General features: G+C 44.4%; 1 protein-coding gene across 8 annotated transcripts in view; it reads right to left on the bottom strand.

Annotated features, from left to right (window-relative positions):
• Positions 1-24604, bottom strand: part of KLHL3 (kelch like family member 3) — a 66496-nt gene extending 41892 nt beyond the window's left edge. For 4 of the 8 annotated variants that reach the window (XM_073355479.1, XM_073355480.1, XM_073355483.1 and 1 more), the window contains exons 1-5: positions 24364-24604; positions 21917-22118; positions 14216-14335; positions 11184-11290; positions 2249-2370 (exon numbers count right to left, since the gene is read on the bottom strand). In XM_073355479.1, the coding sequence (XP_073211580.1) occupies positions 2249-2370; positions 11184-11290; positions 14216-14335; positions 21917-22038 (471 nt within the window). In that variant the 5' untranslated portion in view covers positions 22039-22118; positions 24364-24604. Of the gene's footprint in view, positions 1-2248; positions 2371-11183; positions 11291-14215; positions 14336-14533; positions 14582-21916; positions 22119-24363 lie in introns of those variants that run through there. The other 4 variants (XM_073355482.1, XM_073355481.1, XM_073355486.1 and 1 more) reach the window with 4 other exon arrangements.
• Positions 24605-24904: the final 300 nt, after the last annotated feature.

Genomic DNA, 24904 nt, shown 5'->3' with positions numbered 1-24904 from the left:
TTCCCGTGAGCCAGCGTTTGGCTAGAGGAGACATACAATCTGAACCTCTTGATGTTTACCATAAGACAGACAGACCAGTCTTGGCAATGTGTAAGCTATATCTCTTCGCATGAGACGCAAGCTCCTAGAGATTCAGGAGAGAGAACATTTCCCAATACACATTATTTTGGAGCCATCCAAGGCTCTTTTATGTCCCCCATTAACATTGTATCTGAGCACTCACAATCTTTAACATATTGATCCTTGTAACACCCCTGTGAAGTAGCGAAGTGCTATTTTTCCCATTTTACAGATGGGGAACTGAGGCAAGAGACTAGGTGATTTGCCCACGGTCAGGCAGGAAGTCAGTGGCAAAATAAGCACTCAAACCCTTGTTTCCCCAAGTCCTAAGGGATTGGACAAAGCTAGTGGCCATCTCACTTGCATCAAGAACATCACCACCTGAAGACAGATTCTTAAAGGGCTTCTTGCTGCTCCCTCTAGTCTCGCATTTTCAAATAAAGACAATCTAAAACACACGCTGTAGTATTTCCCAGCACTCTCTCGTGCTCATTTTTCACTCCATCCTGTGGAGATGAACTGCGTATGCCTTGTCCAATTTCAAAATCATTCAGAAAAGGAAGATGGTTGAAACTAAGGCTATGTCTACACTGCAGCTTATGCCAGCATAATTTATATCGCTCAGGGGTGTGAATAAACCACCCCTCTGAGAGGCAGAAGTTATACTAACGTAAATGCCGGTGTGCACGGTGCTTCTCCCACCGACAAAGTTATGGGCACTCGTGGGAACTGGAGGAGTTAAGCAGACAGAAGAGCTCTCTCCCATCAGCTTAGAGTGGCTACATCGGAGAGCTTACAGCGGCTGTAAACTCTCTAGTGTAGCCGTGCCTTATGTCTACCATTTTTAAACAAGTAGCAACAACAATTGAAACCAAACCTGTCAGAGATCCCAAAACCCCTCCTGGAATTCAATGACCCACTTCCCACCAGCTGCTCTTTTGCTATAAATACAAATGTAGGCATTGGACACCTTCACTATCTTCCACACAGACACAGGAGAAAAGTAAAAATACCCGCTCCTAAGCAACATGTGTTACCTACAGACTATACTAGTCTACTGCACCCGGTCAATGATTCTTCCCCCTGCTGCCAAATAGTTTTGCTTTCCTTGTATTCAGTAACTTCCTCTCTACTCTTGATAGTCCCCTGCCTATTTCCCACTCCACACAACCACCGCTATCAATCTGTGACTCTCTTCTCTTTACAAATAGCTCCCCAAAACAGGACTTTAGAACCAAAATTCAATCATATTTGTAATTCTTATTTTGTATTGGCAGGTTCCATATAAAATAACCCTCTCTTCCACCCATCTCAGCTTACTAGTATTCTTTATTATCTGTATAGAATCAATAGGGTACTAAGTGCTTTACACACTGGTATAAAGGAGCCCAAATCTGCTCCCCCACCAGATTAACACTGGCATTACTCCTTTCGAGATGCACATGATTTATACCAGTGTGAGAGCAGAATCAGACCCAACGTTCTTCCCCCAAAGAGCTTCAAGTCTAGACAGAATACAAAGGAAGGAAGTAGGAACTAGAAGTGGCTATGCGAGCTCTAATTTTAGCTGTAAATTTGCATTCTACTCAAAGCTTCACACAACCCAAATGACTACCCATAAGAACTAAAAACTAATCACCACAGGAGTTTTCTATTGGGACCTGAAGAACCATCATCCCACTTATGCTTGTTTTAGCGTATCTTGACCTTCACTAGACTGACCCGACAAGTTAGCACGGCTTCTTGGAAGGCAAATGCTTAGTCTTATAATATGCAGTGGTGTTGTAGTCATGTCGGTTCCAGGATATTAGAGAGATAAGGTGGGTCAGGTAATATCTTTTACTGGATCCACTTCTGTTGGTCAGAGAGACAAGCATGTAAACTCATAAGCTTGTCTCTCTGACCAACAGAAGTGGGTCCAGTAAAAGATATTACCTCACTCACCTTGTCTCTCTCGTCTTATAACAGGAACATGAAATGAAGACTAAATGTAACATGACTTATGTGTGGGGAAAAAGCAGTAAAGTGCCTCAAAACAATACAGAAAAGAAAGGTAGCACGCGTCACACTCTACCCTTCATTTTGTGTAGCCTGCAGGCATCAGTTACGCTGATGGTTCCTCAGTCTGCGATTTAAGCCATGAAGGCTTTTCCCCTTCAGTTTCCAGGAGTTATTGAGCCCAGCTTACCTGCACGTTCTCTTCCGTGACCTCTATTTCAGCTGTATAGATGTAATCAATCAGCTTACTCAGTGTTTGCCCATCGACGTCTTTTATTTCAATCTTCTTTGCTTTACTTTCAGTCATGTCTCCTGAAATTCAGTTCAAACTGGCATTCAATATTTGTTTGCTTTTCTCCTCCCCTCCACCTCAATGCCCGATATGCCCAGTGGAAACTCTCCCTCCACCCCCAATTAAAACACAATGGAAAGCCCTGAACCCAGTCGCTATCCCTGCAGGTCCAGGATGACTGGCAGAAGTCCATTAGCGCCATCTTCTAAACATCAGAGAGTGATATCAGGAGGCAACAAGAGAGACTTCCCTTCACACAGTGTGTGTGTGCACTGTTTCACAGCCCAAGAACTACAACGGGGGAGAGGTACCCCAAGAACAGCATGCCCAGAACCGGGTGGTCTTCTAGCAGCCTCTTCTCCTGAGGCTTCCAGCATAGTTCCGCAGACTGAAGAGATTGGCCTGGTTCAAAATACATTTCCCCATGAGCTGGGTGCTTGGATGAAGACAACCTCCTGAGATTCACCCAAGCTCAAATGTATATGAGAAAACAACAATAAGACACAATTAATTACTCTCATAGATGGATAAGCACAGATGATGACAAAGAAGTTGTCCTTTGATAGGCTATAAGAACTAATTATGGGTGAATCTCCGGAGGGCCTCTTCGCACAAACTAGGAAACTATGAAAATCTCTGCAGAAATCACCACTCCGTTGCTAGCATTTTTTTTTTTTTTGGGCCAATGGGGCAGTCCTATCCAGAGGGATAGGCCAAAGGAAATCTAAAGGTTAACTTTTTTTTTTTTTTAAATATAAAAAGTGGCAAACAAGAGACTCCACTGGAGGTAAACCAAACCTGTGTCTGCTCAACAGCCTACACATGCATATCCCGGTGTAGCTGACTTTGAGCTTAATTAGAAATGGAGGTAGGAAGGAGGTATATTTCAGTAACAAAAGAAAGCTGTGGGTGTTGCAAGAAAGGATCCCTGAGGCCACCTTTAACGATCAGTTGCAGAAAGTGACATTACACCTCCAGGTTTTCTCAAAATGCTGATAAGCCAGGGAAGAAAAACAAATTCCAGCAGCAGAAGTAAAACAATAGAAGAAAACAATTAAGTTAGACAAAGGAGAAATTGAACAACTGTCAAATCTTTTACTGGGATACGAATAATCACAACACTGAGAAATTCGGTCACTCAGTGCTGCTGTGGGATTGAGAGGAGTAGTTCTACACTCATCCTCTGTGAAAAACAGTTACAGGCTGCATGTATGTAAAGGAAATGTTCAAGTCATCTTTGACATGACATGATCGAGCTCCACACGCTAAGAGCACAGCATATGACCTGGGGTGAGACAGACACACAAAGGCAACCAAGTTTCAACAAAATCCTGACACTGGGAACACCACCTAGCTCTGGCCTTCTTCACACAAGTGACATGAACTACACTGTGGAAACTGCAGAAGACATTATATGCACAGAGACCATGAAACAATACCTCCTCCCACCCCTCTCTCCTGCTGGTAATAGCTTATCTAAAGTGATCACTCTCCTTATAATGTGTATGATAATCAAGCTGGGCCATTTCCAGCCCACCTTGATTTTCATACACATTGTAAGGAGAGTGGTCACTTTGGATAAGCTATTACCAGCAGGAGAGTGAGTTTGTGTGTGTGGTTTTTGGAAAAAAAAAAAAGGGGGGGGTTGAGAAAACCTGGATTTGTGCTGGAAATGGCCCACCTTGATTATCATACACATTGTAAAGAGAGTGGTCACTTTGGATGGGCTATTACCAGCAGGAGAGTGAGTTTGGGGGGGGGGGGAGGGGGGGCTGAGGGTGAGAAAACCTGGATTTGTGCTGGAAATGGCCCAACTTGATTATCATACACATTGTAAGGAGAGTGATCACTTTAGATAAGCTATTACCAGCAGGACAGTGGGGTGGGAGGACGTATTGTTTCATGGTCTCTGTGTATATAATGTCTTCTGCAGTTTCTACAGTATGCATCCGATGAAGTGAGCTGTAGCTCACGAAAGCTTATGCTCAGATAAATTGGTTCGTCTCTAAGGTGCCACAAGTACTCCTTTTCTTTTTGCGAATACAGACTAACACAGCTGTTACTCTGAAACATGAACTACACTGTGTGTGAGTAAGATGAGCAGGACCTGGTCCCTAAGTAAAACCAATAAAGTCTTGCGTTGAACTGAATGAATTAAAAAACGCAATGATAAAGATCACGTAAAGGAACCTGGGACATCTTTACAAGCAAAAGACCCACATCTGTGAAGTCAAATCAAATCCCTGGTGGTATTTAAAGCAAGTGGGATTTAAAAAAAAAAAAAGAGAAGAATTCTCACCACTTGAAAGAAGCATCCTGAACAAAGGATATTACAGAATGGTCCATAAAAGTCTCCCGGGTGCTACGGTAACACCCTGTACCTGTGCTTCAGAGCAAGCAAAAGACTCAGCACAGACACGGATATGTTTATTGAAAAAAAGAGGGGTAGAGGACAGAGTCAGAAGAACTTATGCAGAGATCAATACACAAATAGCTCAGAGAGACTGATCTGAGATCATCATCTCCCTTTGTGGCACTCATAAGACACAGCCAACAAAAAATACATACTGTGTGGGCTCACACGCCCACCCACAAGCTGCTAACGCTGCAGTTTGCATTCTGCTAGATCTCTAGATCGTTATGCTCAGCTCCATAGCCCAGGCAAGTAGAGCTGCAGCGATACCATCTACCCCCTCCACACTCCAGCAGGTCACTCCAACCTGTTCCACTGGTCAGAAGGCACCACTTTTCACGTGCCTGTTACTCTTCCCAGCCAGGAAACATCTGGACACTATGAGCTGAAAGGGAATGGGGAGCAGGGGAGTGAAGTTAGCAGGATAATAGGAGTGGGTGATAAATGCTTCCATCCAAGCCGAAGCACGCATATTCAGTACAAATATAGCATCTCCTAAGGCATCTTTGGAGGTGTCGGAATGACTGGATGAATTAATTCAACTCATCCCATACACCCTTTCAAAAAAAAAAAAAAAATCCTAAAGTCTTTGACAAACCAGAATCGAGCCTTGCTTGCTTCAGATCTTAATTTAAAGCACTGTTATTAATGATTTGTATTAGCACTATATCGACAGACAACAACTGATAACAGGGCCCCACTGTGCTAGGCACTGTGCACATTAGCCAAGCCCTGCTCCAAAGAATCAAAATAGACAAGACAGACAAAGGTAGGAAGGAAAGTGACTTGCCTATGGTCATGCAACAGGTCAGTGTCAAAGCCAGGAGAGCTGGGTTGTGTTCCTGACTCCCAGTCCTGTGCTCTACCCACTGGATCATGCTGCCTTTTGCTGCTGAGAAGACTTTGCAACCACTACTCCCACATCTGCAAGCACTTCTTACGTATACCTTGCACACCCCCTCAATACACATGACTGTCTGTCCTATATACTGCAATGCCATTGCTCTTTCTAGCCTGCATTAACTCAGTGGGGGAGTCAGTTCTTCTCTCCCAGCTTTGATATCGCCTTGTTCACGGAGCACTGCAGGCCGCCCTGCGCCGTATTTCTTGTGCTCCACATGGACACTGTCTGGTTCATAGCGCTAGCTCTTTTTTGTGGGGGGCGTTTTAAACCAAGGATCTGTTCAAACTGCCTGTGAGGAGAATACACATGTGGCAGAAAACACAACAGCAGCCATTTCACACACAAAAAGAGGAGAGCAGATTCTGAAGCGATGCCGAAGATCTGAAGAGAAGATCTGGATTGCTGCTGACTGCTTCTGTGCTTCCAAAACCCCAACACACACAATCTGTTCTGCAGTAACAGCCTCAAACATTCCAATCACATCACTGGTTTCAGAGTAACAGCCGTGTTAGTCTGTATTCGCAAAAAGAAAAAGAGTACTTGTGGCACCTTAGAGACTAACCAATTTATTTGAGCATAAGCTTTCGTGAGCTACAGCTCACTTCATCGGATGCATACTGTGGAAAGTGTAGAAGATCTTTTTATATACACACAAAGCATGAAACAATACGTCCTCCCACCCCACTGTCCTGCTGGTAATAGCTTATCTAAAATGATCACTCTCCTTTTTTCATGCTTTGTGTGTATATAAAAAGATCTTCTACACTTTCCAAAGTATGCATCCGATGAAGTGAGCTGTAGCTCACGAAAGCTTATGCTCAAATAAATTGGTTAGTCTCTAAGGTGCCACAAGTACTCCTTTTCTTTTTGCAATCACATCACTGCAGCTGTTGCAGTCATTATTGGAGTGGATCTGGTTTTGTTTTATTTCAAAATGTTGTACATTATAATGACCATCCTTGCAGAACAAAACAAAACCATCAAGCCTCCATGGGAAGTGCTTTTAAAAAATAATGAAGGGAAAGCAATCAGTTTAGGAACACTGCTCCAAATCCAGCTCTGGAGTTCGCAGGGGTAAGTCTCATGACCTTCAGTGGGCGATGTGCCTGCTTATTCCAGAGCTTCAAAGTCTTGGTTTTAAACAAATACATAACTAGAAGAGATCAGCTGGCTAAAGGCACTGGCATAGGGAGTCCTTCATCTCAAGGTCACTGGTTCAAATCCAGTAGAAGTCTACACTGATTGAGAGTTGCTGACCAGCAGTGGGATGATCACACATAGGGAATGAATTGTTGGTCTCCGTTTGGTTCCTGCTTGTCTGCCCACAGTCTTCTTTTCTACCAGCTAACCCAATGAGCACCTTCCTCATGGGCATGGCCATAGGGATTTTCCCCCTGGAGTGAAATCTCTGCCCCAGAAGAGGTCCCTTCCAGGCCAAGCAGGACATATACTACTAGGGGCTCTCCCAAACAGCTTGCTACTGCTGCTGCTCATGCTGTGCGGGTCCTGTGGATAAATACAAGAGCTCAGTTTCCCCACTGTTGTCAAGTTTCATCTCTGAGCAGTAACAAAAAAAAAAAAATGAAGAATAGTCAGCTTATTTTGGTAAAGGATCACTCTCCACAAAGTGAAACAATGCTGAGGTACAGAGAAGTACTTCTGACCTTGCAATAGGGAGACCCAGAACTTGTTCCCAGAATATGGGAACAGCCAGCCCTAAACAGAGAGGAGAGGAGATAGTGACCTAGCGCTCAACTTGTTTTACAACCAGAGCAGCAGCAAACAGTAATCGTTAGAACTATAGCCAAAGGTAGTTTACAAAAAAAAAAGTCACACGATTGTGGTTAGATGGTTACTATTTAACTTTCAGATCCGAGCATTACTGGGCCTCACAGAATTCCAGAATTGGAACAGCAACAAAGTCTACCTGCCCTTATTAATGCCAGTTAATCATGGTGGCTGGTTTCAGGCAGACATGACCTCTAAGGATCAGAGGCTTCTCCAGGGCTGTGCTCTTGTTGGCTGGTGTAATAACTACCACAAACAGTAACAAATACTCTCACAAAGCACGCCTTCCTGCTTTGCTCCTTACACATAGTGGCATTATTATTACTGCTAACATCCAATCCCAAGATACTGTCTCAGCTCTCTAGATTCTTAGTAGCTTAGATTTGTCAGCCTTACGAAGAAAAAACTTCCTGGCAAACGTAAAGTACCTACCAACGCACACCTGCTTATACAGACATACATCCCACAACGTCAACCATCAATTTATTTTTTAAGTGAATGCACCTTCTACTTCCCATATGCCAAAAGCCACCGATACATGCAATCCCGGCAGAACACCAAGCCCAGCACATGAACTCACAGTTGCATCCCCCCTTTTCCCATTCAGTTAGGACCACATTCTTTCTGGCACAAACACTGCCTGGCTCTGCTATAGCTTTTAAGTCACGACAAAGAAAACACATTTTGCAGATGATGATTAGCAAGGAGTTGAACTCTTCCAATAAAACTGACAGAAACAGGGTCAATCTAAGCCTCTTTAAGGAGGGAGCATCCACGTAGAGACACAAAACAGTAGCTCTCCCAGCTCCCAGCTCTCTTTTGACCATCCTCCAACGCTTTGGTGACCATAAATCAAGGAGTATCACAGAACGTTCCCCAAATTGGGTTTCTCACATAATGCATTGGGCTGAAGTTAAGCTATCACAAGAGTCGTTCAGGAGACCTTAAAATCCAATCTGTTTTATTACTGAGAATTTTGGTTTGTTGGCTCTTTTTCAGGAAGAGAATGTGAGGGAGGGAACAGTGTGGCCTCCTGGCAGCTACTCCTTTAAGAAGAGGAGAAAAGAGCAGATGGCCCAGGTGGAGAGGGTAGTCAAAGGTCTCCTATGTACTCAGGACAGCAACAGGAGGAGGGTCAGCAGTTGCAGAGCCCTGCAAAGAGGTAGAGTTGGGCGGGGTGGCAGTACTGATTGAAATTTTTTGAAGGGGGCAGCATTGTTTGGGGGTATAACTGATTTGTCGGAGGCACAGATATGACTGGTCAGGTGGGAGCAAAGATTTGCCAATGGAAATTCAACATGCATGGCCAAGGGGCTTGGGAGTAGAGACGGTACTGCAGTGCAGGTGTCTTCCAGCTGAGCTACCAGGCTGAGTCTTCAGTTGAGTTAGGTGGAAATATTCCATCCCTGTCCTCAGAGACTTGTTCCGCTCTTCTTGACCTTTTTGTCTTAACCTAAGGCCTAATCTTGCCAACGCTGAAGTGTGTGTGTAGTTTTGCTTACACAGAATCATAGAACTGGAAGGGACCTCGAGAGGTCTAGTCCAGTCCCCTGAACTCATGGCAGGACTAAGTATTATCTAGACCAGAGGTGGGCAAACTACGGCCCGGGGGCCACATCCAGCCCGGCCCCTGAGTTCCTGGCGAGGGAGGCTCGCCCCCCGGCCCCCCCCACTGTTCCCCCTCCCCTGCAGCCTCAGCTCACTCCACCGCCGGCGCAGTGTTCTGGGCAGCGGGACTGTGAGCTCCTGAGGCAGCGTAGCTGCCGAGCCCGGCCTGACGCGGTGCTCTGTGCTGTACGGTGGCTGCGGCAGCGAGCCCCGGTTCCAGCCGGGCAGCATGTCTGTAGCGCCTCCAGGCAGTGCGGTAAGGGGGCACGGAGCGGGGGGATTGGATAGAGGGCAGGGGAGTGGATAGGGGTCGGGCGGGAACAGGGAGTTGAATGGGGACAGGAGTCCCGGGGGGGGGGAGCGGCAGTCAGGAAGGAGGGGGGGGTTGGATGGGGCAGCAGGGGGCAGTCAGGGAACAGGGAGAAGGGGTGGTTGGATGGGGCAGGGGTCCCGGGGGGGCAGTCAGGAATGAGAGGAGAGGTTGGATGGGGTGGCGGGGGGCAGGGGTCCAGGGGCAGTCAGCGGACAGGGAGCCAGGGGGTGTGGATGGGGCAGGAGTCCCGGGGATGGGGGGCCAGATAGGAGGTGGGGGCCGGACCACGACCTCCTCCCCTAACCAGCTCTCCATACAATTTCCGAAACGCGATGCGGCCCTCAGGCCAGAAAGTTTGCCTGCCCCAATCTAGACCATCCCTGACAGGTGTTTGTCCAACATGCTCTTAAAAATCGCCAGTGATGGACATTCCACAACCTCCTTAGGCAATTTATTCCAGTCCTTAAGCACCTTCACAGTTGGGAATTTTTTCCTAATGTCCAACCTAAACCTCCCTTGCTGCAATTTCAGCCCATTGCTTCTTGTCCTATCCCCAGAGGTTAACGGGAACAATTTTTCACCCTCCTCCTTGTAACAACCTTTTGCATACTTGAAAACTGTTCTCATGTCCCCTCTAAGTCTCCTCTTCTTCAAACTAAACAAACCCAATTTTTCAATCTTCCCTCACAGGTCATGTTTTCTAGAGCTTTATCATTTTTGTTGCTCTTTGCTGGACTTCCTCCAATTTGTCCACATCCTTCCTGAAATGTGGCACCCAGAACTCGACACAATGCTCCAGTTGAGGCCTAATCAGCGTGGAGTAGAGCAGAAGAATTACTTTTCGTGTTTTGATTACAACAGTCCTGCTAATACATCCCAGAATGATGTTCCCTTTTTTTTTTTTTTTTTGGGCAACGGTGTTACACTGTTGACTCATATTTAGCTTGTGGTCCACTATGACCCCCAGATCCCTTTCCGCAGTAGTCCTTCCTAGGCAGTCGTTTCCCATTTTGTGCGTTCGCAACTGACTGTTCCTTCCTAAGTGGAGTACTTTGCATTTGTCCTTATTGAATTTCATCCTCGTTACTTCAGACCATTTTGCCAGTTTGTCCAGATCATTTTGAATTATAATCCTATAATCACGGACGGGGTTTCCAAAGCCAGTGGCAGCACTCAGACCAAGGAGTCAACAAGACTTCTACCATTTGCTTCAGTGGGAGCAGAATTAAACCAATGCTGAACACTTCAGAACACGTCCATCCCTTGTGTTCAAGTTTTTGTAGGACAAGGCCTTTGAATTGTAAGCTCTGAGACAGGGACTTTTGTGGGGGGACGTGTGAGCAATGTAACATGCAACTTTACAGCACTGTATAAATGCTTGATATAAATAAATAAAAAACATGCTTTAACACCCCAAATTCTGGTCTAGAAAAATCAAACATCTCACTTCAAATGCTATCTGCCAACCCACATACAATTCCTTCTGTGTCCCACACAGCACAGATCTCCCATGGGAGGGCCACATACGGTGGCATCCAACTTTTACCAAGTGCTGCCAGTGTCCTCAAACCTGCACAAGACAAAGTCCCCTGTCCAAAGGGGATTTAGCCAAGAGATGTTCAAGCACATTCATTGGTATAAGCAGCTACAGACTTTACTACACTTCTTCTCTTCCACGAAAAGATCTTCATACAGACCCGAGCCCACACCATCTGCAGCAGGTCTATCGTGAAGACATAACTGTGTGCGTCTTGGATTCTGCAGAGCACACTCAACCACAGAACTTTGTTTGGAGGCAGAAAAGTACCTGTAAACATTGCACAAAAATAGGGGCTGCAGGCTGCTAGGACAACGCGATGGGCTTCCATCTCAACGGCTTCAGCAACAATCACCACATCACAGAGGAGTCGCTTGCTGGAAAACACCAGAGAAGACAACATGGTTTCAGAACATCTGGCCATGCAAAGGGCCCTCTGTAAATACCTTTGGAAAAATGAGCAGAGTTCCTACGTCACAAACAAGTGACCTGAATCATCCAGCAAGATCTGACAACTGCTGGAGTCTCAGTGGAAGGCTGAAACACAAGGAGACAACCAGTCCCTATCAACTTTTCTTTATGGAGCATATCCTGCTCCCACCCAAAGCGGCAGAGATCCCTGCCTGCAATAGAACTGGACACATCCTGTTCTACAAAAGGAAGGATTTGGGAGGCTGGCCACAGGGTCCTGAACCCCGAAGTTCAGATTGTCTCCATCTCCAATCATAAAGCAGCCTGGGAAAGGGACAAAGGATCCTCCTAGCAGCTCTGTCACTACACCGATGTGCCACCCACTTTTCCCCCATAAAGCAGTAGGGGATGCTGCAGCTTTCATCTCTCCACAGCCTTGGGAAGGAGGTGGGATAAAAGGGGAGAGGGTTCCTTTTTTTCCCCACATGACACAACAGGCCTGGTAGAGGAGAAGGTTTGATGCTACAGCACATGAACAAACAAAGCGTATTCCTCAGGGCTGAATGGCACACAAAGGGTTCCTCGCGTCATTCTCAAGAGCATCACCACAAAGTGCACTCATTCACTGGAGTCTGCTATTCATCTTGATGACCGAGTTTAACGCACGAGTCAGCATGGAGTCAGCCCCAGTTCTGCCACTCACTCACAGCTTGGCTTTGGGTAAGTTTTTCATGACTCTGTGCCCATTTTTATCTCCCTCTCAGATCTCTCCTTTGAGCATTTGTTAATTGATGTTTGTATATTGTAAGTGCTCAGTATTATAAAATACCTAGTCCCTACTTCAGCATCTAAACGCAGAATAAGGGTGCTCATTGACAGGGTCACATTAGGAAAAAAGATCAGGGTCTACAAATCCAGATGTCACTCTCTCTTCTATACAGCTTATTGCGCTTTTGCTTTAGAAAACCCCATATAAAACAAAAACACATTTAGCCTTCTAACAGACTAGGTACGTCCCTTGTATTTTGTGATACCTAATAAAATGACTCCCAAAACGCTGAAAATTACAGCTGGAAACATACAGGAAAGACAACACTTAGAAATAGATAAGAGACTGTGTGTTCCATATTTATACCAGCTCTGATGGGGTGGTGGTGGTAAAGGGAGCTTTTATGTGAGCAAAATACAGTGCAGGCTTTGGAGATCATTCACTTCAGTCTATCAAGATGGAATCCAGTTTAGTCCCTCTCTGGGATCCTATCATCTAAAAAGTCTATTTCATGCAAATGAGTTTTCCATTTACATTTAGAAGATGAATGTGCCAAGCAACTAACTCGTAGTCAATAGGTTAGAGGTCTCACTACCTCCCAGAGAGTTTAAATCTAGACTTTCTGTAAGGGATTACTAGATAAACAGGAATTAAATCGCTGTTATTCAAGGTAACCATTTTCACAGGCTGTCTGACGGTACTACTGAGTGATGGTTCAAAGCAGTGCACCATACACACACCAGGATTTGCAGACTGCAGAATAGCAGCAGGAGCGAAGAGAAAGCAGTGCCAAGGAGCATGCAAAGATGCAGTCTGAAAAGCATGTGCTTAAGGGCAGATCTAACCTTCTACAGTCAGCTGAGTAACATTCGGGATCGAGCAAAACACAGAAACCAAGAAAGCAGCACTGCTTGGGTCTCCAGTGCACTTCAGTTAAAGGAATACAATATTGGAGTTTCAACATAACCACGGCCGCCTGGTGCTCAGCTGCACAAGCACCTGCATTCAGGTCTCCTCATCCCTCTGCCAGCAGAGGACTAGAGGGAGACTGAAAAGGAAACGCACTCAGCTTCACAGAACTGTGAGATGGGAAGGATACTTCGCATTTCTCTGTGTTATGCCCCCCTGCTTGGGCCAGCCCAAGCATGGTGGCATCTGCTGCAGAGGAAGAGCATTCCAGTCCTTCTCTTTATAGGATAATGCATATTTTAGAAGGTCAACCTATTCAACCCCGGGGGCCGAGGGAGGGAGGGAGGGGGAAAGAGAGTGTTACATACACATTTTTCACATTAAATAAATAAAACAGAATAGTTTCCACAAACCAAAGATACCGTTTGGCAGGCCAAGGACTCAAATAAGTCACACAAATGAAAAAGTCAAACACTCGCTGAATTTCAACCTGCTTCAAGGGAAGAAGGCAGACTCCAAGAAACAAGCCAAATGTCATCCACTGCCACTGAATGGCTGACACACCCACAGGTATCTTTTAAATGACTAATTTTTTTAAAAGGCCATTTAAAGTAACAATTCTCCTCTCCCCCACACATACACACACTTGATCGAAAATGTGCTGGAGTTCTTCTTTGAGCAGTGTGAAGTTTTTAAATTGGCTTGTGGGTGGTGTGGTTTGTTTTTTTACACACTTTGCAGTACAAAGCTGAGATTGAGTGACTGTGAGTCAAAGAGAATGAGAATCCCACTTTAGCAATCCTTGCTCTGTAATTACGTGTAGGTGTCCTCATAGCTGTAATATTCTATTATTGGTCTTCAAGCCATTTGCTCTGTTGAGAATAGTGTGTTTGTGTGTGTGGATTTGCTGTAAGTAGTGGGAAACTTTAAACCAATTATTGTTTGTAAACGGCAGATATGGCTCTGAAAATGACACAGCTGGCTTCTTTTTGACAAAGAGGTAGACAGGTGTGTGGGTGGGAATAGCAGCGCTCTACAAGTCTACACTTTGGCTGCCTCTTCCTACTGCTTTGCTAACACCCTGTTGCGTGACCTCCTTTTGTGCTGAAGCGAATACAGAATATTATTTTTTAAAGTGCCCCAAATGACTTTCTGTTCTGATCAGCATGTGTCTGATAAACCAAAGATGATGCATGTTACGTGGAAAAAGTACCTCCGTAATTCATTCATGACCTTGAATGCCTTTCCCATGTGAGAAGGATTGACTGTTACCGTGCGCTGGTCCTTCTCCTTATCTTCAGCTTCATCAGGTGACTGGGAACTCTGTTTGATGCTGAAAATGAGGATAAGAGGGAAGGGAAAGTTTATGCTTTTTCAGTGTTGTTGAATCCAGCATAATTGAATTTAAAGATAGCAATAATTTATGTTAATATAGCAAGCTCTGTTCTGAAGGATCCCCAATGCTTTACAGCTTACGGCCCAGCTCCTGCAAACACTTGCGCATGCAAGTAGTACGAACAGGACAACTCACATGTGTAGAGTCACAGACACTCTCATCCTTGTCTCTAGGATCAGTGTCCGTATACGGAAAGTCTCGCTGAAATGCAGCTACCGCTGGTTGGTTAGATGATCGCAGCCAGCCAGACAAGAGTGGGAAGGGGAAGAAATGTGAGCCAAGCACATGAGGACAAATTCAAGTCTAAGGATACATTTAAACTTCAAGCTGGGGGGTGTGATTCCCTGCTTCAGGAGACATGCCCACATTAGCTCTGATCAAGCTAGTGCACTAAAAATAGTGTGGTCGCAGCAGTGCAAGTGGCAGGAAAGGCTAGCTGCCGCGAGTACATGCCTATAGTCTCTGATGAAAACGTATTTCGGAGCCCCTTCCACTGCTCACGCCCGTATAACTATGCTGTATTTTTAGCATGCTAGCTCAATTAGAGCAAGTGCAGGTATGTTGAGTTGGGAATCACATGCCCAGCTCAAAGTGTGGACATACCCTGAGGGTATGCTTTCACAGCCCAGTTAATCTGAGTGATCGCTCATGTGTTAAACCTAACACATGTCCACAAAAATCTCTAACCCGAGTTAAGTGCTGCTTTAAGGTCGAGCTAGCTGGCCAGTCGGAGGGTGGGGAGTATGGCTTGACGCGCAAGTGATGCTGGTGCTCGAGCTGGTAATTCAGTGGGGATGCAACAGCTAATCCAAATCATTGTGTAACTCTAGTGTTGCTTTGCAGCATGGTTGCTCTCATTGGAGCTGGCCTAGCTCACCTACAGTAACGAGACTTGCCACCTGCCCAGGTTTTCCCAGGATCATCCCTTTTTGAGGCAGCTGTCCCAGGAAATCTGCGAGTCTTCTCAGGACATTAAAACTCCCAGGTTGTGCAGCGTTTTTTTTTTTTGTTTTTTTTTTAACCACAGCTGTGTAATAATACGTCACTCTGAGCCTGCTCAGAGACTGGGGCCGCATCTGCACCACAGACAGATGGCACAGCGCACCAATGAGGGCAGGCTCCAGGCACAGACTCATGTGGCTGAGGGGGAGGTGGTGGCCACAGCAGGATGGCTGTAGTGTCGGACTGCCCCTGGGCCGGCCTGCCTCTGCTGACCAGCAGCTGGAGCTTGGGAGCCCAGCCTGTGGGGAAGTGAGGGGCTTGTCTTGGGGACCCACGTGTCCCTCCCCCAGTGCTGGGTGGCAGGGGCAGACCCTGCAGGCTGTCCTGTGCCCTGGCATAATGGTGGGACAGTTGGATCTCCAGCATTAAGTAATAGGTATGTCCTGAGTTTTGTATCTCATAGGTGGCAGCCCTATCAATAACAAAAGTGTACTAACTCCAGCTAACTACTACAGTGAAGACAAGCCCTGACAGGCTCTGATTCAGCAAAGCACTTGACCTTAAAGTTAAGCAGGTGCTTAATTGCCTTGCTGCAAAGGTATAGACTTAAGCACAAGGGGACCAGTGTCCACACAGAGAGCAGGACTGTGGTTTTTCATCTCATCTGAAAGAAACATGCTCACAGTAGATTGCATGGAACGCACTCTACAGCGATAAGTCAGAAAATTGGAATTGAAATTATTTGTACGACGTCCACTGTATTAGTTTAGAGGTCACGCCTCATTCGGTGTTAAGTTTAGAAAACAGGGTGTAGTGCAGGTGAGGCGTACAGGAGGGATTATTAAACTAGAACCTCCTTTCAGGACGGCAAGCTATACAAACAGAAGCAGTTTTGCCCAATGTGATCTGTCTAACAAGGATCACCATAATCTGGAAGTTTAAGGCACATCAGTGTCCTCATTACCTTGTGCAGAGAATTGTCTCTCTGTGCAAGACTGCCATTAGGTCAACACCAGCCTCTATTATTCATACGTGTAAAATTACTCTGAGCTCAATGTTTCAATTTTATTGAAAACAAATAGAATGAGAGACTGCTACTCTATTTAAATCCATAATCCTTTCTCCAGGCTTTTCAGCAGCTAAACCTTCCCCTCCCGTACATGAAACCCAATCATGAAGAACCCAAAAATGCAAGTGATTTAACTGATTTTCATTTCCAAAGCTGGGATAAATGTAGGAAGAAAATGAACCCAACTGGGGGTCTATAGCAAAACTCCCATTGACATTACCACAGCCTGGATTTAACCCAGAACAGTACAAGCGGATTTTTAATATTGACACTTAATATTTTAAGGTGATTTTAGTAATATTGTTAAATGCTTACAACACTTCTGTAATGTGCACAGTGTCTATTACGATAGTGACACAGTCCATTAAAGACAATGGCCTGATTTTTTTTTAAAAAGCTTATTCTTACAAGTAATCTCCAATCTTATTATTACTGAATGATTATAGGAAAAAAATATTTTTCTATGTTTCTAGTTTGCTTACTTTATGCATTTGACAGCACTTTGCATAAAATCAATTCCACTGTTTCCCCTGTGTAAATCAGTGCCAGCTAATTTCACCTTATGTCTGTCCGGGATTTACACACAGCCACATTAAAGAAAGTGTCTATATTTAAAAAAACAAAAAAAACCCACAAAACTGGGATTGGGCATTCTAGAGCAGCCAAAGTACTTGAAACTTCTCTGAAGCATCGAATTGTCAGAAGAAAGCTTTGGTTGTCAATCTTGTACCTGTATTATCCGCAAAAGTCGCCTGAATGACAGGTTAGAGATGGGAAACATGTTTCCCCTCCTCCCCCAGTTTGTTTACCTTGTCCATTTGACAGCACAAGGCTAGATATAGGTCACTGACTATACACCCTACCCCAATGCCCTGAAAAAGGGCATTTACCAGCAACAGAGCTGAGAGTGAAACTGAAAACAAAACAGGCTGCAAGCACATGTATAGATGCACACAGGGAACACAGCAGGACTCGGAGCAGTAGGGTGGCTTAGTGGCATTGCTTGTGGGTGTGCACAAAAACCCTTCTTATAGTATTGCCAAGTCCAAGCATTAAAAATTCCTGAGACTGGTTTAAAAGTCATGAGATTTCAAAACTACTACATTCAGGTTCTTTTTATTTGCCTTCTGGTACTGGAGCCTTTAAGTTGCACATTTTCAAGCTTTTCTCCGTCCCCCATGAGAGCTAGCAGCTGGAGGGAAGGAGGGGGCGAGGTTATTAAACATGAAAGCTGATATTCTCATATAATTAACTAACTCCAGGAGTTGGGGCTATAAGAAAGCCATCCAATATCCTGAGGCTCACCATAAAATTGTGAGAGTTAGCTGAAAAACCTTAGTGTTGCCAACACGTTTAATAATTTTTGAGATCAAGACATCCCATTTAAAGGGTTCTCTCTCTCTCTTTCTCAAAGATGAATTTTTTTTAACGAGTCAGTTTTTAAGAAGATTCAAATTGACAAGAAACTTTAACACATCTGTGAAAATGACAAGATTTCCAGTTGATCTTGTTCTTTAACATAGTGAGAAGGCTTAGCTATGGAATGAAGATTTCTGATGAACATTTAAGGATGATGTGTGAACTAAAGTGCATGTGGCTATGTACAACAACTCAAAAAGTACGCAAGACCAGCAGCGGAGGATACCCCTGGTTTAGGCAAATCTCCAAGAGGCGTAAAGCCAATGTAGCCAACTCTATGCCACCTGCATCCTAGCTACCCTTAGCCAACAGAGCAGTCCCTAGAAGTTTTTAGCCTGCTCTAAATTCCAGTAGGTACTACATTGTTTCCCATCTCAGGGGAAGGAGAGATTGACCACAACCCCTCTTCAATTTGAGGGGTTGCTGCCTGCTATTCTACATATTCTTCCAGCCTCTCTGCAGCTCTATCCCTCATCCAGCCTCCAATTTTTGAAGACTCGTCTTCCGTGAGCAGCCTCAGTTCCTACCTCCAGTGCCACTCAGAACTTTTCCAAGCAGAAGCAGCCCTGACCTCAGAGTTTCCCCAAACAGCAGCAGTGAAATTAATTAGAGTTCTATTTAAGGTGCTGCTCTGGCCCAAGCAGCGACAGGTACACTAGCGAGGTCTATTTGCAGGCTCAGGTGAGATCATGGTTCACACATCATATTTCAACTACAAAAAAAACCCAACGTTGATTTCTGCAGAAATCAGCCTCAGCCCCTTCCGCTCCTCTCCATTCATTAGGTAAAATTCCCCAATTATCAATGGGATTTTCAAGCCACTCTATTAAATGTGGTCCATTATAACAGTTTTCAGCTGATCCATCCTTAGAGGAGGGGAAGGGCATGTTTCCACATGCACATTCCACAGACTAGTCAAGAGGTTCAGCCCATTGAACCACTCAGCTTCCCGAGGTTCATGCAGACACTAGGGGATATGGCCCGGGTTTCTACGCAGGAGCAGCTGTGGTACTGCTTCCTGCTCCTCCACGCAGCAACTGCAACAGAGCAGCTCCAGCGGGGACCAAAACGCCACCGTGTCCCTGTTAGATGCTGCTGCTGGCAAAACAACCCCACCCCCAGAAGGGGATTTTATGACGCAGAGGTAAAGAGCAGTCAGTCAATAAGGACTAGACCAGGAATCCCCATACATCTCCTGGAGAGGGAAGAAAGAACGATGCCACAGAAAGAAGTTGGGAACCTGCACTGCCTCTGATCTGCCATCTCTCTAACCACAGAGGGATTTCCATGGCATCAGGGAAGGCACCATGCAAGCTTCTTCTTCAGCCAAAACTGATGAATAGTGTTTCTGGTTGAGGGGAGATATGATTGATCTCTATAAATATATCAGAGGGATAAATACTGGAGAGGGAGAGGAATTATTTAAGCTCAGTACCAACGTGGACACAAGAACAAATGGATATAAACTGGCCACTAGGAAATTTAGACTAGAAATTAGACGAAGGTTTTTAACCATCAGAGGAGTGAAGTTTTGGAACAGCCTTCCAAGGGAAGCAGTGGGGGCAAAAGATCTATCTGGCTTTAAGATTAAACTCGATAAGTTTATGGAGGAGATGGTATGATGGGATAACATGGTTTTGGTAATTAAATATTCATGGTAAATACGCCCAATGGCCTGTGATGGGCTATTAGATGTGGTGAGATCCGAGTTACCCAGGAAAGAATTTTCTGTAGTATCTGGCTGATGAATCTTACCCATATGCTCAGGGTTTAGCTGATCGCCATATTTGGAGTCGGGAAGGAATTTTCCTCCAGGGCAGATTGGAAGAGGCCCTGGAGGTTTTTCACCTTCCTCTGTAGCATGGGGCACGGGTCACTTGCTGGAGGAGTCTCTGCTCCTTGAAGTCTTTAAACTACGATTTGAGGACTTCAATAGCACAGATATAGGTGTGAGGTTTTTTTGTAGGAGTGGTGGGTGAAATTCTGTGGCCTGCGTTGTGCAGGAGGTCAGACTAGATGATCATAATGGTCCCTTCTGACCTAAATATCTATGAATCTATGCTACTGCTGCAAAGGATTCCACGAAGAGCTGCCCTCTTTCAAAATGGCTGCCATGCTCTATTGTTCTCAATAGACTGAAGCTAAAAGTGCCTACTTTCAAACAGGAGTGGAGCCGAGCTGCCCTCAGGGAAGACGGTGGCCAGCAGGACTACAGACACTTCTGTACTAACCATAATTTTATGGTTGTGGCACAATGTTACTACAGAGGGCAGAGTTAAGGTTGTTTGGGACCTTAACTGTGCATTTCCATTCCTTGACATGTCAGCTTTCTTAAAATTTAACCTGAACTCTGAATTTCCTGGATTTGTAGTGCCTATTAATGGGATAATTACAGCATCCTTGTAATGATTTTTACCCTTAAGTTGCTGACAGGCACTCAGCCTTTACTCCAGTATAATGTAGTTTGATCTGGGAACTAAATAGATATTAAATTGCAGTCCCTTGACTTATAAAGCTAACAAAGAATCTGTTTATCAAGATAGAACTGCTATCCATATTGACAGAGCTGTCTTCCTTATTTTTAATTTGAGAAGAAAGGAAGTTTTTTTATTATGATAAATGGATATCATAGCCAAAAAATAAATGTTTTGATCTTTAATTTTAACTGAAGGAAACAAAGCAAGTATAAAACAAAAAGAGCAACAATATTTTACATCTAGAATGAGTAGCAAGAAATACCTGGAAGCAAATATATTTATTATTATACCTAATATTTTCACCCCAGAGACAAGCTAACACCCATTGTATCATCAGATGTCAATGTTACAGTACATATAGAAGAGACTGATAATAGCTAGCTATGAAAGAGAGAGAGAGAGAGAGAGAGAGAGCACGTGCACTAGCTAATCTTTATTTTTTTAAGGCCACATGAAAATAAAATAATTTTAAAGACTATGGGCTAGGACTGTCAAAGGAGCTTAGAGAAATTAGCTTGCCAAATATCCCCAATACTCAATAGGAGTTTGCCACCTAACTCCCTTTGGCGTCTTTGAAAATGCCAGCTTTGATTGGGGGAGGCGGATTTTGCAGAGGATTTGAAAATAATGAAACAGAACTGGCTCATTCTGCTCCTCTCCCCCATTTAAAAAAAAAAATCAATATAAGAACGGATTTTTTGTTTTTGAGGTAAGTAATATTTCCCCTATTTTGTTACGGCATTTTTGGCATTGCCTATTACTACACAAAAATGGACACACAAAATTGGTAACATATGCAATTGGAGTATACTGCAGATATGCACACTAGAACCCCAAAAGAACATTATTTTGAGGAACGTGGACTTGATAAAAATCACAAAGATAAAGCGTTCCACAACATAGGATAACAATTTTTACCCTAATTAAGATAATTATTCAAATTCAACACCAATATCACAGTTGCTTTGCGATGCAAATATTAAACCTCTCGGAAAAAATACTATGAAGACATCACCATGTTTATGCAAAATCATTCAAAGCTATTATTTTAAATTACGATATTGGAAAATTTAAGTTTTCAATAATTATTCTGTATCATTCATATTATTATTTTGGTTGAACAATAAAATGTGTCTAATTTCATCAGAGGTAAAGAACACACATTTTGATCATACAGCTGTGTAGTTTTGCCAGACAAAGAGTGGCCATACCAGCATTGACAAAGAGAGAACTGTGATTTCAAAGTAAGCAATTTAGATTGCCACACATGACTGGCTTACACAAAATCACTCGCTCTGCAAACATTTAGGCACATGAGTAACTTTACACATGTAAGTAGCCCCACTGAAGAAGTTCACATGTGTAAAAGTTTCTCAGAAATACAAGTGTTGGCAGGTTTAGAACCTACGTATGGCATGACCTGATAATAAAGTACTTTTTTTAAAAAAATTTAACTGAGTGGGAAAGAAAGAAATTAAAATCCAAATAAGAAAGTTAAAGTAGGTCAAACTTGAGGTCTATACTATTTTTATGCAAGTTTATAAAATGTTCCCATCAAAATTCTAAGCACATGTACAAATATAAACACAAAGCCACCACAAAAAAACACACAGAAATAAAGTACTTGACAGAGTCCTTTTTAAAGAGCTATTCATTCCACTTTTCAGTGTGTAGGATGTAGCTTTTGTGGAGTTCAACAGGACGTGCACTTCTAGAATGTGAGAAGCTGACATCTCTCAACTGCCTCTTCAGAGGGGACATAAATCCAAGGTCCTCACAGCCTGGGTTCATTGAAGAGCCTTCCGTCCCTACCCTGAGAGCAATGGTGTGTAAGCCACAGTTTGGATAATTATATTCAAACCAACAAAATCCCCCAGAAGTTTCAGTGGGATTCTTCAGTTTCAAAGACTGAGGGGATATGAAGATTGTTCTTAGGGAATGAAAAAGCATCTCAGTCTAAAACAAAACTGAGCCAAACTGGTTATTATAGGGACATTTATGTTTGTACAGTGCCCAGAATGATCAGGGCCAAGTCCGTATTTGGGCTTTTGGGCACTACCAGAATAGAATTGATTAACAAGGATGATAATGAATTGCCACTCTCCACTGGGATAAGCACATGGCCTCAGCTTCCTCTCCTGTCAACTCTCAGACAACAGATTCACTTTAAAAGCTGCAAGAATTGGACACAAGTTACATGGGCAAGTATCTAAAATACCTCTGAGATTTAAATATACTAATGATTAACCTCCACAGGTGGCCATTTAAACAAACACTAGATCTATTCTAGAATATATTTAACTGCAAGAGAGATCACAGGCTGAGAGTTTTGTTTTGAACATTAAATATACAAACAACTATTGAGACTCTCTATTCACCTAAGGATAGAATCCTGCCCCTTGCTACTTGGACAAAATTCCCTTTGGCTGCAATGAGAATGTTGCTCAAAGACTGCAGCCAGGTTGCATTTTAGGTACAGTATGTTGGAGAAGCAAAGTTTTCCTCACATCCCAAAAGGCAGTAGTTCCATCAATATTATTCTGTGAAAACTTTCCCCATACACAAAGGTCACCAGCACAACTTGGAAAGGGAGTACTCCGCTGATTTTTAGCTTCTAGAAGTTTAAGTTTCTGGCTTCAAAAAGTCACAGGGGCATTCAAAGAAGAAAGCCTACATGGTAAATATTTTATATACCCCTCTTCTCCTGGGCATTCCCATGCAACAATCACAAGATGCCACCTCTCATTATTTGCACTATGTTCAGTGGCTATTAAGAGCTTAGCTTTTTCTTAGAAAACTACAGCAACCAAGGTACGACAGACAAAAACAAGACTACACAGGAAACAGTTAATGGCCCATCTACCCTATGAGCAGCTATAAAGATCCATCCTGCTGTCTCCCTCTACCTGTCATAAAACACAGGTCGCTTGTTTTGGCTTACAAAGGATGTGTAAATATACTCACAGTATGATTTGCAAAATTCATAAACTTTTGTTTGTTAACTACAAAAAGCACTAAATGGGTGCCACTGGGTACAAGTCAAGATTTACAGAACTAAAATCAACTAGCTGAAATTAAAGAGTGAGGTGAACACTAAATCAGAGTTTAAAATTTTACTGGTAGGCTGCACTACATCAACCCACATTAAATTTCCAGCTCAACTCCGCATGTTCTTTAAATGCCTGCGTCAATCAGACAAAATGCATTCCAACATCTCATTAAAAAAAAATAATCTTTTTTATGGCAAGTTTTGCATGGAAATAAATTCCCTTCAACTTCTGAGCACAGTTTTGAATCAGGTGAAGTAACCTTCACCTATGACATTGCAATGTCTAGTAATCAGAAGATAAAAAACAACATATTTTGTGCAGGGGATTAGGGAAAAAAGGCCTTGCAGGAACAGGAGCCTCACATGCTTCAGAAGTAAGGTGAATTCTCACAGGAACATTAAGAATCAGCCCTTTACTTAATCACCACTTCTTGCATGCCAATGAGTGCCACTGGCGAAGTGATCTGGTTCTTACAAGTCACACCTCTCACATGCTTGCTGATAAGCTTATGCAACTGTAAGTAAGCTTAATTTCAAATTAAGTTAAAAGGCAGTTCCCATGAGAATGTTTCCCCTTAGACTGCCCTTTATTTTATTTTATTTTTTTTTAAAAAAAAGCAGAGATCCTTGTATTGCACAGCTCCAAGGCCCCCCAGTTCAGGCGCTGACAACGGGGGGGGGGGTTTAAATCTCGAAAGCACATACACGCTCCACTCAGAGACAGTTCACCGGGGGCAATTTCTACGAGGAAGCGCCGGGGGGGGGGGGGAAAGGAAACACAGAGTGCCCAGCGGTGATGTGAGCGATGACTGTCTCAGAGCAACACAATGCAAAACCTTCCTCACAAGGGAGAGCTTTGAAACTTCATCCCCCCACCCCACCCCACGAAGCAGGGCTGTGACACTTACCGATGAGCGCCGGGCTACAGTGCATTGCGAGCCCCGCCAGCCCCAACGCAAACACAAAGGCGCCTGCCCTGCGCGCACACACACACACACACCGCACATACCTTTCATCCTCCATCGTGCGCAGCCGGACTGGAGCCTGAACTCCGCATGCACTCCAGTCCCCTCGCAAGCTCCCCGCGGCCGCTTGCACCCGGCGGGCTGGAGGGAGCAATCAGTGCCTGCGCTTCGGCCCGGCTGCAATCGGATCCTCCGCCGCCGCCGCCGCCTTCCGAGCGGCTTCCTCTCGCTGGCGCCCGCAGCGGCCCCAGCGCTCCTTACCCAGCGCTCCCTGCAGCAGCCGCGACTCCTGCCGCCGCCGCCTCCTCCCCCTTCCCTCCGAGCTCGCTACTCGGTCTCCTGGCAACAGCAACTGCGGGAGCGGTGTTGAGTTTACACCTCTCCGAGCTGCCGCCGCGGCACAAGGCATCCTCCAGTCTCCTTTGCGCCAGCCAGGGACTTCGGTCAAAGGGGAACAGGGAAAGTTTCCGGCTTGCCACATTCCCCTACCCTCCGGCTGCAGGGAACCTATTTCTCAAACACACTCCTCCATGACTTTACAGGGCAACAAGGTACTAGTTATTACCCTCACCCCTAAGACCTTTG

Source organism: Lepidochelys kempii, chromosome 8 (assembly GCF_965140265.1).
Source record: "Lepidochelys kempii isolate rLepKem1 chromosome 8, rLepKem1.hap2, whole genome shotgun sequence".
NCBI classification, from domain to species: Eukaryota; Metazoa; Chordata; order Testudines; family Cheloniidae; genus Lepidochelys; species Lepidochelys kempii.
The sequence above is the reverse complement of the archived record's forward strand: the minus strand, read 5'-3'. Positions and strand labels throughout refer to the sequence as shown.